The 15,353-nt window shown below is 45.8% G+C and overlaps 2 protein-coding genes across 2 annotated transcripts in view; one reads left to right on the plus strand and one right to left on the minus strand.

The window, feature by feature from the left end:
- AGK (acylglycerol kinase) overlaps positions 1–15,353 on the plus strand; it is a 344,250-nt gene that overhangs the window by 153,128 nt on the left and 175,769 nt on the right. The gene's annotated exons all lie outside the window — the stretch shown is intronic.
- The window catches only part of DENND11 (DENN domain containing 11), a 55,003-nt gene that overhangs the window by 12,232 nt on the left and 27,418 nt on the right, over positions 1–15,353 (minus strand). Inside the window, exons 2-3 of the mRNA XM_007532093.3 lie at positions 10,263–10,362; positions 7,067–7,225 (exon numbers count right to left, since the gene is read on the minus strand). Coding sequence (XP_007532155.2) covers positions 7,067–7,225; positions 10,263–10,362 — 259 coding nt within the window. The remainder of the gene's footprint in view (positions 1–7,066; positions 7,226–10,262; positions 10,363–15,353) is intronic.

A 15,353-nucleotide genomic window follows, 5' to 3' on the forward strand; every position in this document is an offset into this window, starting at 1 on the left:
GGGCATTGGTGGTTCAGTGACAGGATTCTCACCTGTTCTGCCCCCTCCTTGTCACACTCTGATTTTCACCAGTCACTTTTCTCTCCACCCTCTCTATATCACATCCTGTTTCCACCCTACTTGGAGAGTATAAAAACAGCTGCTCTTCTGATTAAAGACACTTGGAAATTGCTTTCCGGCTCCGAGAGTTCCAGAGTGTATCTCCTGCAAAGTTGGTGCAGCACGAGTTCCTGATCCCTCTCCCACGCAGCAGCCTAGATCGGCTCCAGTTGAGTTCTCTCCAAGCCAGAGAGCACTAGCTCGGGAAGAAGTACCCTCAGGCTATCCCGGCAAAACTCCATTGTGGGACCTGACAATCACGAGCTGTACATGGAACTCTGCTGCATTGTCAGGGCAGAAGACACGGGATCCCAAAAGATGATTCGGAGAGACGCCAAGACTCTGGAGGGGTCTCCCTGGGGAGGCATCAAGCTGCCAGAACCCAGGACCAGGGTCTTTTTATTAGGAAGTTTTAGAAAACATCAAGAATCCCAAACTCCAAAGGGGCTGATTCAAGCAGGAAGCAGAACAGTGGGTATGTGAGTAAACAGCTTAGCCAAGCAGGGAGCAGTAACTGAGTCTCAAGACTCTAGATCCAAGCCCAGCAATTAAATGGCGGCTGGCCACCAGCACGTTACTCGTTCTCCTTTCCTACAGCAGGAGGTTATGGGTTAATCCAGGGAGTTTTGTTTCTCATGAGCATTTGCTCATTAATCTGATCTGTGTTTGAGGAAATTTTTTTTTTCCTCCAGGGTTATCACTGGAGCTCGGTGCTGGCAGTACAAATCCGCTGCTCCTGGCAGCCATTTTGTTCCCTTCCATTTTATTGGATAGGACAGAAAGAAAATTGAGGGAGGGGGAGAGAGAGAGAGAGACAGAGAGAGAGAGAGAGAGAAACCTGCAGACCTGCTTCACCGCTTGTGAAGCAGACCCCCCCGTAGGTGGGGAGCAGGGGCTCAAATCCAGACCCTTGCACCTGTCTTTGCATTTAGTACTCTGTGAGCTTAACCAGGTGAGGCACTGACCTGCCCTGCTGGAGGACTTTGCCGACAGCTTACTGAATAGAGTCCTCTAGGTACTGAGTTAGACATTAAGTAGACATGCAGCCTGAACTCCCCACATATATGCTTTAACTGTTCTGTGGCAGAACTCCTTCTCATGGGAATCTAGTGGATGGACTAACTGACCATTGTCCCTGGTCCTAGAGCAAGATGTGCTGTGGCCTTTGCTGTGGCCCAGGCTCCTGACTATGAGGACTGACGTCTTAGGAGACACAGGCTCCCAGCACAAAGTCACTCCGTACACCCTCTCCCTTTGTCGTGACAAAAACCAGAGGGAGCTTGTCCACCCTCACTGTCTCAAACAGCGGCAGACAGCTCCTACCGGATGTCCCCAGGGGCTCACGCCACAGCAGCCCCTCGCTTCCTCCACGTGTCACCACGCCAGGAAAGCTGCAGGGAGGTCCTGGACCATGCGGGCAAGGGAGACTCTTTTGTCTTCAAGTCAAGCACAGGTGTGCTATGAGCTCTATGTTTAATAAGAGGTGTTAGGAGCTGATCTGTGTCCCTCCCCATAAAGATGATCACTGAGGAAATCCTAACTCCCAGTGCCTTAGGAATGTGACCTTATTTGGAGAAAAAGATTTGATGAAAGTGATGGATTTAAAATGATGCCACCAGTGGGTGGTGTTGAGCACACACATTACCATGCACAAAGATCTGGGTCCAAGCCCCCTATCCCTACCTGCTGGGCACTGGGGTGGGGGTGGGGGTGGGCGGGTGAGGGGAAGCTGCACAAGGAGCAGATCTGTAGGTGTCTCTCTCTCTCTCCCTTTTTATCTCTCCCTTCCGTCTCAATTTCTCTCTATCTCTGTCCAATAATGAAACAAACAAAATGATGCCACTGGGGGCAGGAATATGGCTTATCTAGTAAGGGACATGCCTTGCCATTTGCAAGGACCTAGTTTTTGTTTGCTTGCTTGTTTTGTTTTTGATCATCTCTAGGACTCCATTGCTCATGCTAAACTATTCAGACAGAGAGACAGAGAGGAAGAGGGACCCGCAGCTTCCTTGATGCACTTAAAAAAAACATCTTTGGGGGGGGGCTGGCTGGTAGCGCAGCGGGGTTAAGTGCACATGATGCAAAGCACAAGGGCCAGCGTAAGGATCCCAGTTCGAGCCTCCAGCTCCCCACCTGCAAGGGGGAGGTTGCTTTGCAAGCAGTGAAGCAGGTCTGCAGGTGTCTGTCTTTCCTCCTCTCCTCTCTGTCTTTCCCTCCTCTCTTGATTTCTCTCTGTCCTGTCCAACAACAACAACAGCTATAACAACAATAACAGTAACAAGGGCAACAACAACAAAAAAAACTGGGAAAAAATGGCCTCCAGGAGCAGTGGATCAGTATGTACTGCAGGCACTGAGCCCCAGTGATAACCCTGGAGGGAAAAAAAAAACAAACAAAACTTTAATCTTCCCCATTCCTTTTGATGTAATGCATAATTTTACAAATAAATACTCAGGAGAAGATGAGGATGGGGCCACACAGTGGATCATATCCCAGCTTGGGATGTCCTGTGTGTCTCTCTCCAGACTTCTTCAGATAAAAGTGGCCGAGGTAATTTTCTCTCAACTCTTAAGATGTGTCATTTTTCAGGGTCCTGGCAACTGGCAAAGGTTCTCCACCTGTGTATCAGCCACACACATGGCTCCCACCAGGAAACTCCCACTGCCACAGCTTGGTGGAGAGATGTGGGCCAGTTACCACATCCTTCAAATCTGCCTGCTCCCCTTTCCCCTCATGAGTCGGTTCCACTAGCGCCTCAGTATTGTCTTGACATACAGATCAACTCGGGTGGAAGCAGGGGCTTGTGTAGTCTGTGGCACCTCAGTCACTCACAGGAGCCAGGTTCCTCCCTCCTCCCTTCCCGCCAGACCCTGCAGGATTGGCCAACTCTCAGGACCTGCCGGAGCCGTTCAGGCAAATCTACAGCTGTTTTTGGCACCAGAGAATGAACTCAGGGCCTTGAACATACACAGTAATGCTCGGCAGCCTCCCAGGGCCAATTTTTTATTATTATTTGAGAGAGAGAGGAGAGGGACAGACAGTGGGGAAGAGACCACAGCAACACCCCACCATCCACAGAACTTCTGCCAGTGCTGCCCACAGTGGTGGGGCTTGAATCGAAATCAGTTCCTCCTTTAGTTTCAGGGTTTCTGAGGTCTGTTTAAAACTTCTCACAGGAGGCAGTTAGTTATGAGATGTAATCATAAGAGAAAGGCCCATCCACGCGCGCGCACACACACGTGTGTGTGTGTGTGTGTGTGTGTGTGTGTGTGTGTGTGTGTGTGTGTGTGTGTTTGAGTGCGCACATGCAGCTGTGCCTATAGCCATGCTTTTTACCCTAAGGAAGGTGCTACATTGTGTCTTGACCATTCTGAGAAGGTTGTGGTTTTCTCTTTTGTTTTTTTTTTCCATCCAGGGTTGTCGCTGGGGATCAGTGCTCTTGGCGGCCATTTTTTTTCCTATTTTATTGGATAGGGCAGAGAGAAATTGATAGAGGAGGGCAAGGTAGAGAGGGAGAAAGACAGACACCTGCAGACCTGCTTCACTGCTTGTGAAGCATTTCCCCTATTGGTGGGGAGCCAGGAGCTCAAACTTGGGTCTTTGCAAAGGTCCTTGCCCTTAGAACTATGTGCCCTTAACCAGGTGCACCACTGTCCAGCCTCAGAAGATGGTGGTTTTTGGCTACTTCTCAGGGATATGTGTCAACCTGATGAACTGATTAAGGGACACAGAGATAGATTAAGTTCAAAGATGTTTCTGTTAGAACCTCATTTCTCTAAGAAGAATACTGAGGTGAGAAGTCAGGAGAGAGAGTGGACAGAGTGCCCTAGACCAGGCATGATGACATGAGTTCAAGCCCCTGCCCACCACATGGAAGCAGCACCTGCACCAGGAGAATTTCTTTTTTTAAAAAACTTTCTTTTTTAATATTTATTTATTTATTTATTTATTTATTCCCTTTTGTTGCCCTTGTTGTTTTATTGTTGTAGTTATTGTTGTTGCTGTTATTGATGTCATTGTGCTTAGATAGGACAGAGAAAAATGGAGAGGAAAGGAAGACAGAGAAGGGGAGAGAAAGATAAGACAGCTGCAGACCTGCTTCACCGCCTGTGAAGTGACTCCCCTGCAGGTGGGGAGCCGGGGACTTGAACTGGGATCCTTATGCCGGTCCTTGTGCTTTGCGCCACTTGCACTTAACCCGCTGCGCTACAGCCCGACTCCCCACCAGGAGAATTTCTATGAAAGGTTGAGCCGTGCCCTGGTGTCTCTCCTCTCCCTCACTCTCTCTTTCTCTTTTAAAATGGAAGGAGAGCTAGAGAGGGAGAGAGAGAGAGAGAGACCTGCAGTATTGTTTCACAGCCAGTAAAGCTTTCCCCTTGCAGATGAGGGCTGGGGATTTGAACCCAAGTCCCTGTGCATGGTAATGTGCATGCTCAGCCAGGTGTGCCACCAACCAAGCCCCATGGTCCCTGTCTCTATGTGAAATTACAGGGAAAAGAAAACAGGAGTCACTGTTTTGTCATATGCATGACTCTAGCCCCCAAAGCATTGCAAGAAGCTTCAGTGCTGTGGTCTCTCTCTCTCTCTCTCTCTCTCTCTCCCTCTCTCTCTCCTTCCCTCCCTCCTTCCCTCTCCCTCCCTCTCTCCCTCTCCCTCTCTCTCTCCCTCTCTCTCTCCCTCCCTCTCTCCCTCTCTCTCTCCCACTCCCTCCCTCTCTCTCTCCCTCCCTCCCTCTCTCCTCCCTCCCTCTCTCTCTCCCTCCCTCCCTCTCTTTCTCCCTCTCCCTCTCTCTCTCCCTCCCTCCCTCTCTTCCTCTCTCTCTCCCTCCCTCCCTCTCTTCCTCTCTCTTTCTCCCTTTCTCTCTCCCTCCCTCCCTCTCTCCCTCTCTCTCTCCTTCCCTCTCTCTCCCTTCTTCCCTCCCTCCCTCCCTCTCTCTTTCTCTCCCTCCCTCCCTCCTTCCCTCCCTCCTTCCCTCTCTCTCTCTCCCTCTCTCTCTCTCTCCCTTCCTCCCTCCCTCTCTCCCTCTCTCCCTCCCTCCCTCTCTCAGAAGTGCTCTGTCTCTCTGTGTCCTTCTCTCCCTCCTCTCTCCCTCTCTCTCTCTCTCATTAAAATAAAGTAAAATATTGAAAATCAATAATGATAAGCCAGTCTTTCCACAGTAAATTCCATGTCCTCTCAATGATCATCAATAAAAACTATACTACATTAAGAAAAATTTAAATGAGAGACTGAAGATACCTCACCTGCTTTGTCATGCACATGACCCAGGTTCCAGCCCAGCACTCCTCACATTGAAGGAAACTTTGGTACCTTGGCATCTCTCCCTCTCTCCCTCTTCCTCCTCATTTCTCTCTTTCTGAACAAGCTGGCTCGGGGCAGTAAAGCCCCAATGATGAAAAAACAAATTTTGCTAATGGGAGTTTTTTTCATAGTCAGGGTCTTGTCCGTGTGCAATTTCACTTCCCTGAGCACTTTTTCATTGAGACAGAGTGAGAGGGTGAGAGAGAGAGAGAGAGAGACCACAGCACCAATGCTTCCACTTATGTTCCCTGTGGTGCCAGGGCTCAAGCCTAGGCTGTAGGCATGACAATGTGTGCACCCTGCCCAGTAAACTCTCTCTGTCCAAAGTACATTTTTAAAGAGAGAGGAAGAGGAAGAGAAACCACAGCATCAAATCTTCCTCAATGTTGTTGAGGCCAGACTTGAACCTGGGTTGTGCACATGACAAAGCAGTGCACTGTCCAAGTGAGCTAAGTGTGTGGCTTTGTTACACACACACACACACACACACACACACACACACACTAGGGAAGAGGCACATGTGCTGAAACCTGTCACAGCACTTCAGGGATCAGGCTGAGATTGGGCTTTCCAAATCTAAAATGAAATCAGGCTACATAGATAATAATAACTAACAGCTGTGTTACTTCTATTGAAAACTCTTGAGTTGGGGAGACAGCATAATGAAGATGCAAAAGGCTTTCATGCCTGAGGCTCTGAGGTCCCAAGTTCAATCCTCAGCACAGCCATTAGCCAGAGCTGAGCAGTGGTCTGGCATCTCTCTCTCTCTCTCTCTCCCTCTCCCCCCCCACCCCCCGTGAGTGTGTTTCTCTTCTCTTTTCCTCTCTTCCTCCTTCCCTCTCTGTATCTTTCTTTCCGTATCTCTCATTAAAAATTAAATAGAGGGGCTGGGTGGTGACGTACTCATTTGAGCATAGGTGTTACAATGTATGAGGACCCACGTTCAAGCTCCCAGCCCAATCCCCACCTGCCAGCGAAAGCTTTGCAAGGTCTGCAGGTGTCTCTCTGTCTCTCTCCCTCTCTAGCTCCACCTTCCCTCTCAACTTCTCTCTGTCTATATCCAATAAATTAAATGAATATATTTTTTTAAAAATAAAATGTTAAAAATTCCCTTCCTGTTCCCCCAAACGATACATGATCCTACTTTAAAAAGTTTCAGAGGTGTCCACTTAAGGTGGACAGTTAATTTATTGCTAATGGATTATTGTCAAGAAGGCATTTAATGAAACCCAATTAAGACTGAATTAACATGTACAGAAAGCAGAATCCGGGCCGGGTGGTGGTGCACCTGGTTGAGTGCACATGCTACAGTGCACAAGGACCCAGGTTTGAGCCCCCCCGGGTCCCTACCTACAGGGGAAAGCTTTGCGAGTGATGAAGCAGGTCTGCAGGTGTCTCCCTGTCTCTCTCCCTTTCTAGCTTCCCTCCTCCTCTCAATTTCTGGCTGTCTCTATCCAATAAATAAATAAAGATAATAAAAAAAATTAAAAAAAAAAGAAAGCAGAATCCACCAGCTTGCTCAGCCTAGCAGGGCACGGGTGGTAAGCATGAACCCTGGCTCAGAGGTTCTTGGAAAGGAAAGGCATCAGCTGTTCTGGTTCACAGTCCTTCCCTCACCAGATGGTGGGTCCCGGCTGCCTCCCGCGTGCTGATGCAAGCCACTCACCGAACCTGGTTCTCCAAGAAGTGCATGTAGCGGTAAAGCAAGGTGTAGGAGGGTGAGAGGATGCCCACAGATTTCATCCGGGCGCCCCGCTCCAGCTCACTCTCCACTGGCATGTTGGCGAAGCAAGCCAGGCCGAAGAAGGGCCCCTTCCGGAAATAGCTGCAATAGACCAAGAACAGGATGTGGCTCAGAAGCAGAGAGGGATTCTGTGTGACCCTTCACGTTCCCTTTAGGAGGCAGCCCCTGCTGCTACAAATAACTGAGTCCAGGGCACTATATGGCAAAGCTCAGGCTGAAAACAAACAAAACGCATTAGAAGGGGCCGGATGGTGGTGCACCTGGCTGAGGGCACGTTACCGTGCATAAGGACCCAGGTTCGAGTCCCCGGTCCCCATCTGCAGGGGGAAAACTTCACAAGAGGTGAAGCAGGCTCACAGGTGTCTCTCTTTCTCCCTCTCTAGAAGTCTGGATGTCTCTATCCAAATAAATAAATAAATAAATAAAAGTTAAATAAATGCATTAGAATCTCGGGGGGGGGGGGAAGTGCCAAGGAGATAGCTCAGTCTGTCAGAGCACAGAATATACATGCCTGAGACCTCAGAGGCCACTTTATACCAAACCTGAGCAGTGCTCTGGTCCTCTTCTCTTTCTTCTCTCTCTCAATAAATATGTAAATCTTTAAACAAAAAAGGGGAGCCAGACAGTGGTGCCCCCAGATAAGCACAGATAACACTATGTACAAGGACCCATACAAGGAAACAGGTTCAACCCCCCCACACACACACACCTGCAGAGGGGGAGCTTCAGATGCAGTGAAGCAGGTCTGCAGGTGTCTCTCTGTCTCTCTCCCTCCCCTCCCCCTCTCAATTTCTCTCTGTCCTATCAAACAAAATAGAAAGAAAAACATAAGATTTTAAAAAGAAAAAAATGGCTGCTGGGAGTGGTAGCATCAGCAACCAACTCCAGAGATAATCTTGGTGGCAATTTAAAAAAAAATGATGGGGTTTACAGTCAACAATATTTATACACTTTTCCCATATTTAAGAGCTACTCTCTTCCCTGATCCAGCTTTCTAGTCCTTTTTCCAGCCATGAAATCATCTCCCCAAACAATAACTTGGCTCCACCATATCCATATCAGATGTCAAGCTCAGAATAAAACTAGTAAAGTCATGGGCCCTTGGAATATACCTAAAATAATCCTACTAGCTTCTTCCAAAATGGAGACCCCAAATCTTCATCTGCTGCTGGGATATTGTGCAGATGCAGTCATATCTGCCATGTTGTCCCCTCAGGCTACTGCTAGTTCCTACGAGAGTTGAGATATTCTCGGAGTGCCTGTTGTGCCCTCAGGGCACTGTCTATTTCCCCATGATATTTGGAGTGCTTTGGTCACTCCTCCCCCTTCCCATTCTCACGAGAGTTATTATCCTATCCTGGAGTGCTGTGGTTACTCCTCCCCCTTCCCATTCTAGCGAAAGCTGCTCCTATAAAAGCCCTTCTTCTGCACCTCGCTCTCTTGCCAGCGCTTCACTTCGGTGTTCAGACGCAGGAAAGGTTACTGCATGAGGCGGCCATTTTCGCTACCTCCACGTGGTCCAACCTGCCTCTCTAGCACCCAACTCTGAGGTGTCAGCACAAATAAAGATTTGTGTTCCCTCTTTGCTCCAGACCTCCTCTCTCTCTTCTCTGTGGCACACAACAACAATCTGCAATATCCCAGCCTTTAGGTTCAGGATTAGTCAACAATTTGATCTGCTTTATATTCTAATTCTTTTAAAGCCACCAGGTTCCAGATGCTACCATGATGCCAACCTGACTTCCCTGGGCAGATGATCACCAATGTGTCCTGGAGCTCCGCTTCCCTAGAGCCCCACTCCACTAGTGAAAGAGAGAGACAGGCTGGGAGTATGGATTGACCTGCCAATACCCACGTTCAGCGGAAAAGCAATTACAGAAGCCAGACCTTCCACTTTCTGCACCCCATAATGACCCTGGGTCCATACTCCCAGAGGGATAAAGAATAGGAAAGCTATCAGGGAAGGGGATGGGATATGGAATTCTAGTGGTGGGAACTGTGTGGAATTGTACCCTCTTATCCTATGGTCTTGTCGGTGTTTCCATTTTATAAATAAAAAAATTTAAAAAAATAATAAAAAGATACATTTATTTGCTTAATACAGAGAGAAGAGAAAGAGAGAAATACAGAGAGAGAGAGAGAGAGAGAAGTACAGAAGTCCTGGAGGCAATGCAGTGGATAAAGTATGAAGTCCTGAGTTCAGTCCCTAACACTGCATGTGATACAGTAATGCTCTAGTTCTCTCTGAATCTCTCATAAAATAAATTAAGTCTAAATTCTAAACAACTTAGAAAAAAAAGAAATATGAAGGGACAAGTACAGTGCACACATTATAGTGCACAAGGATCCAGGTTCAAGCCCCTGGTCCCCACCTGCAGAGAGGAAACTTCCTAAGTGGTGAAACAGTACCACAGAGCTGGTTCTCCCCCCACCCTGTCCCTCTCTTTCCACCCCATCTCTATCTCCCCTATCCCTCTTGATTTCTCTGTCTCGATCCAAAATAAACAAATAAAATATTTTGATAGAGAGAGAACCAAAGCATCACTCTGGTACACATAGTGCTGGGAATCAAACTTGGGACCTCATGCTTGCAAGTACAGCACTTTACCTGCTGAACCACCTCCTAGGTCTCAGGTATAACAATTTTTTTAAAGAATTTATTTATTTATTCATGAGAAATATAGGAGGAGAAAGAAAGAACCAGACATCATTCTGGTACATGTGTTGCCATGGATTGAACTCAGAACCTCATGCTTGAGAGCCCAAGGCTTTATCCACTGCGCCACCCTCTGGACCACAGATGTAACAATTTCTATGAATGGAAGAGAATCTGTTTGGTAGGAATTCTTAACTTTTCTTTTGAATTTGAATTTGTATTATCACTTTAATGAGAGGTCACAAAACCCAATGACAACCTGTGAAGTCTAGGTTTGTGTTTCTTGTTGCTGTTTGTTTGTTTGTTTGTTTTAGGAAACATACAGAAACATAAGACCATTCCTCTATTTTCAGGGTTCTTACACACCTCTGAAGACCCGCTGACAAGACAGGTTGTGCTCTGGGAAAACTTTGTGGGGAGAGGAAATGTTACAGAGAAGACTTTTAGTTCACAAGTACTTACATGAAATCTGACTGGATTTTATGGGATCCACTGGCCATAGACTTAAATTCAACCCCTTCCAGGTCAATATCTTGAGGTAAGCACCACTCCACCATGTTTCCTGTGGGAAAGGGGAAACAGAATCACTCAAAGGCAAGGGCTAGGCACAACATGTCACACAGCTCCTCCCCTCCACTACCCCACAGGCTGCCAGAGTCTTTGGGCCACTCTAGAGGGTCAGGATGGGTGGGAAAGAGACCTCCCATCTCTGCCTTCAAATGCACACAGTTTTCCTTTCTTCTGAGGATGCTCTGCCGGTTCTGCATTCTGCTCGGGCATGGTCAGTCATGCATGTTTTGATGGCCTGCCTTCACAGGGCCTGCTTTCACTCTCTGCCCCCACTTCCTCATCTGGCGCTTTCTCTGCAACCCCTTGAGATCTTGCTGTCTTGCTTTTCTGAAACCATTAACGCAACCCAAACTTGTCATTTTACTTGCATCTCACTGACTGCTGAAGTATGCGGTGACTCCTCACAAGTGTCTTTGGCTCCTGTGGTGGAACACTAATTTGGGTCTTTTTCCTGCTTCTCTGATGAACAAAGCTCTCCTTCCTGCCCTCATACTTCCTCCTTTCTCCCCAAGGGCCAGCCACTGGCTCTCTGCATCTAGAATTTCTGGGTCACAGAGGCCAGGCGGTGGTGCACCTGGTTAAGTGCACACATTATCACATGCAGACAGCGGGTCTGAGCCCCTGCTCCCCACCTGCTTCAGGAACAGCAAAGCAGGTTTGCAGGTGTCCTACTTTTCCTCTCCCTATCTTCCCCATCCCTCTCAAATTTTCTGTCCTATCAAATTAAAAAAAAAAAAGAAAGGAAAAAAAACATGACTGCCAGGACTGGTGAATTTGTTACCAGGCAGGCACAGTTTTCTTGCATTCTCAAATTTTTCTCCATAGAAAAAATGAACTGCTTGTTTAATTTCACTTTAGAAAAATTCCAGAGCCAGGTGGTGGCGCATCTGATTGAGTGCACATGTTACAGTGTGCAAGAACCCAGGTTCAAGACCCTGGTCCCCACCTGCAGGGGGAAAGCTTTTAGAGTGGTGAAGCAGTGCTGCAGGTCTCTGTCTCTCTCCCTCTCTCTCTGCTTCTTCCCTCTCAATTTCTGGATGTCTCTATCCAATAATTAAAGATAATAAAAAATCAAAAACAAAAACAAACAAAAAACTCCTAGGGAGCTGGGTGGCAGCGCACAGGTTACGTGCAGATAGTACGAAGCGCAAGGACGAGGTGAGCACAAGGATCTCAGTTCGAGCCCTTGTCTCCTCACCTGCAGGGAAATCACTTCACAAGTGGTGAAGCAGGTCTGCAGGTTTCTCTCTGTCTCTCTTTCTCCTCTTTCATTTTCTCTCTGTCCTATCCAATAAAATGGAAAAAAATGGCTGCCAGGAGCAGTGGATTCCTGGCATCGAGCCCTAGCAGTAATCCTGGAGGCAAAAAAAAGGAATGAAAAAGAAAAGAAAAAAACTCATCAATATCTTAAACCCAAATTGTTTAGACAGCATAAGTGCCATCCATCTATAGTCCCAGACAACACAGTCTTCATATCAGCTTTGGGTATGGCATTCCTCTTCTTCTTTTGGTAGAATGGCTATTTTTTTTTTTATTAATGATTTAGTCATTGTTGGATAGTATGCCAGCTCCCCCCAGCTTAAACACCAGTATGTCTATATGAGATTAATTTGATCCCATTCAAAGCTGTGGTCTATTTACATAAATCACTTTTATATCTACATAAAGAAGCACCACCTTCCCTCCAGGGCATTGGTGGTTTAGTGGTAGAATTCTCACCTGCTCCGCCCCCTCTCCTTGTCACACCCTGATTTTCACCAGTCACTTTTCTCTCCACCCTCTCTACATCACATCCTGTTTACACCCTACTTGGAAAGTATATAAGAACAACATTGTTCATTTTAGTTAGTTGGTAGTTGTGTTAGTTTTAGTCTAGCTTGGTATAGATTGCGCTGCGTCCTGCATGAATAAAGAGATACTACGTACAGCTCAACCATGAGTCCCTGGTCATCTGTTACCCGCCCGTGAAGCCAGCCCGTCGAAAACAACAAGTAATAATCAACAAGATCATGGGATAAGAGGGGCACAATACCATAAAATTCCTACCACCAGAGTTCCATATCCCATGCCACCCATTGGAAGCTACCCTATTCTTTATCCCCCTGGGTGTATAGACCAAAGATCTCTATGGGGTGCAGAAGATGAGTGTTCTGACTTTTGTAATTGCTTCTCTGCTGGACATGAGTATTGACAGGACAACCCATACCCATAGCCTGTTTCTTTCTTTTCCTCGTGGGGCAGGGATCTGGGGAGGTGGGGTTCCAGGACACATTGGTGAGGCTGTCTGCCCAGGGAAGTCAGGTTGGCATCATGGTAGCATCTGTAACTTGGTAACTGAAAAGCATTAAGATGTAAAGCTGGGGAATTTGGGCGGTAGCACAGTGGGTTAAGCACACGTGGTGCAAAGCGCAAGGAGGATCCTGGTTTGAGCCCCTGGTCCCACACTTGTAGGGGAGTCGCTTACAAGCGGTAAAGCAGATCTACAGGTGTCTATCTTTCTCTCTCCCCTCTCTGTCTTCCCCTCCTCTCTCCATTTCTCTCTGTCCTATCCAACAATAACAACATCAACAATAACTACAACAATAAAAAACAACAAGGCAACAAAAGGGAATAAACAAATATTTTTTAAAAAGATATAAAGCAGGACAAATTGTTTAACAATCTGGAACCTAAAGGTAAGAATACAGCAGATGAGATTAGGGGTCTTCATGCTGGATGAAGGTAGGAAATCTGTTTTAGGTATATTCCAGGGGGCTTGTGACCTCACTAATATTTGACCTAGTCAGGGAATCCTGGGATTCCCACATAGACATGATGATCTTAGACCTCTAACAGATCCCTGTATCTGCTGTCACTCATCATCTCCATAAGGAACAACATAGTGTACCCCTTTGTGGGCCCCTATAGGACCTTGATCCCTATAAGGATCAACAATGGTAGGGACAGCTGAATTCTATGAAGGGAAGTTGGGCCAACATACTCTACCACTTGAGGAAGATGGGTCCTGAAATGAGTGCAGCCTAGAATGTTCACAGCCATGACCAAAGAATGTGAGCTCAGAACTAAAGGGATACAGAGGTTACACAGGCTCCTGCAATGAATATGGGATCCATATAAAATCAATGGAATTTATAGTTAACAATATTTATTATATACTTTTCCCATATTTGGGAGCTACTTTCTTCCCTGACACAGCTTTCTAGTCCTATTCCCAACTCTGACACGATCTCCCCAGACAATACCTTTGGTCAACCTGCATGTTAACTGCTGGCCTAGGAAAAATTAGTAAACTCATGAGCCCCTTGGAATATACCTAAAATAGACCTATTAGCTTTCTCCAAAATGGAGACCCCAAATCTCATCTGCTAAATTCCTAGCCATAGGTTCCTGATAATATAACAATTTGTTCTGATATATATATATCAATTATATATATATATAACAATTATATATATATAACAATATATATATAATATATATATAAATTATATATATAATATATATAATATATATAATTTATATATATATAATATATATATTGTTATATATATATATAACAATTATATATATATATAATTTCTTTATTGGAGAATTAGTGTTTTACATTCAACAGTAAATACAATAGTTTGTACATGCATAACATTTCTCAGTTTTCTATATAACAATACAATCTCCACTAGGTCCTCTGTCATCCTTCTTGGATCTGTATTCTTTCCCTCCACCCACCCCAGAGTCTTTTACTTTGGTGCAATATGCCAATTCCAGTTCAGGTTCTACTTGTGTTTTCTCTTCTGATTTGGTTTTTCAACTTATGCCTGAGAGTGAGATCATCCCATATTCATCCTTCTGTTTCTGACTTATTTCACTTAACATGAATTTTTCAAGGTCCATCCAAGATCGGCTGAAAACGGTGTAGTCACCATTTTTAATAGCTGAGTAGTATTCCATTATATATATATACCACAACATGCTCAGCCACTCATCTGTTATTGGACACCTGGGTTGCTTCCAGGTTTGGGCTATTACAGATTGTGCTGCCAAGAACATATGTGTACACAGATCTTTTTGGATAGATGTGTTGGGTTCCTTAGGATATATCCCCAAGAGAGGAATTGCAGGATCATAGGGTAGGTCCATGTCTAGCCTTGTGAGAGTTCTCCATACTGTTCTCCACAGAGGTTGGACCAATTGACATTCCCACCAGAAGTGCAGGATTTGACCCCACAACTTCTCCAGCATTTGCTGCTGTTATCTTTTCTGATGTATGACATTCTCACAGGAGTTAAGTGGTATCTCATTGTTGTTTTTATTTGCATTTCTCTGACAATCAGAGATGTGGAGCATTTTTTCATGTGTTTCTCAGCCTTTTGGATCTCTTCTGTGGTGAATATTCTGTCCATGTCCTCCCCCTATTTTTGGATGGGGTTGTTTTCTTGTTGTTGAGTTTGGCAAGCTCTTTATGTATGTTGGTTATCAGCCCCTTGTGTGATGTATGGCATGTAAAGACCTTCTCCCATTCTGTGAGGGGTCTCTTTGTTCATAGTGGTTTCTTTTGCTGTGCAGAAGCTTTTTAATTTATGTAGTCCCATAGGTTTATGCTTGCCTTAGTCTTCTTTGTAGTTGGATTCATTTCATTGAAGATATCTTTAAAATTGATGCGGAAAAAAGTTCTGCCAATATTGTGCTCTAAGAATCTGATAGTTTTGGTCTAACATCCAAGTCTTTGATCCACTTGGAATTTACTTTTGTATTTGGTGAAATACAGTGGTTCAGTTTCATTCTTCTGCATGTTTCAACCCATTTCTTCCAACACCATTTGTTGAAGAGACTCTGCTTTCCCCATTTAATAGTCTGGGCCCCTTTGTCAAACATTAGATGTCCATAGGTGTGGGGGCTTACTTCTGGGCTCTCAATTCTACTCCACTGGTCAGTGTGTCTGTTCATGTTCCAGTACCAAGCAGTTTTGATGACAATGGCCCTATA

The sequence above is a fragment of the Erinaceus europaeus genome, chromosome 8 (genome assembly GCF_950295315.1).
Source record: "Erinaceus europaeus chromosome 8, mEriEur2.1, whole genome shotgun sequence".
Classification (NCBI taxonomy): Eukaryota; Metazoa; Chordata; class Mammalia; order Eulipotyphla; family Erinaceidae; genus Erinaceus; species Erinaceus europaeus.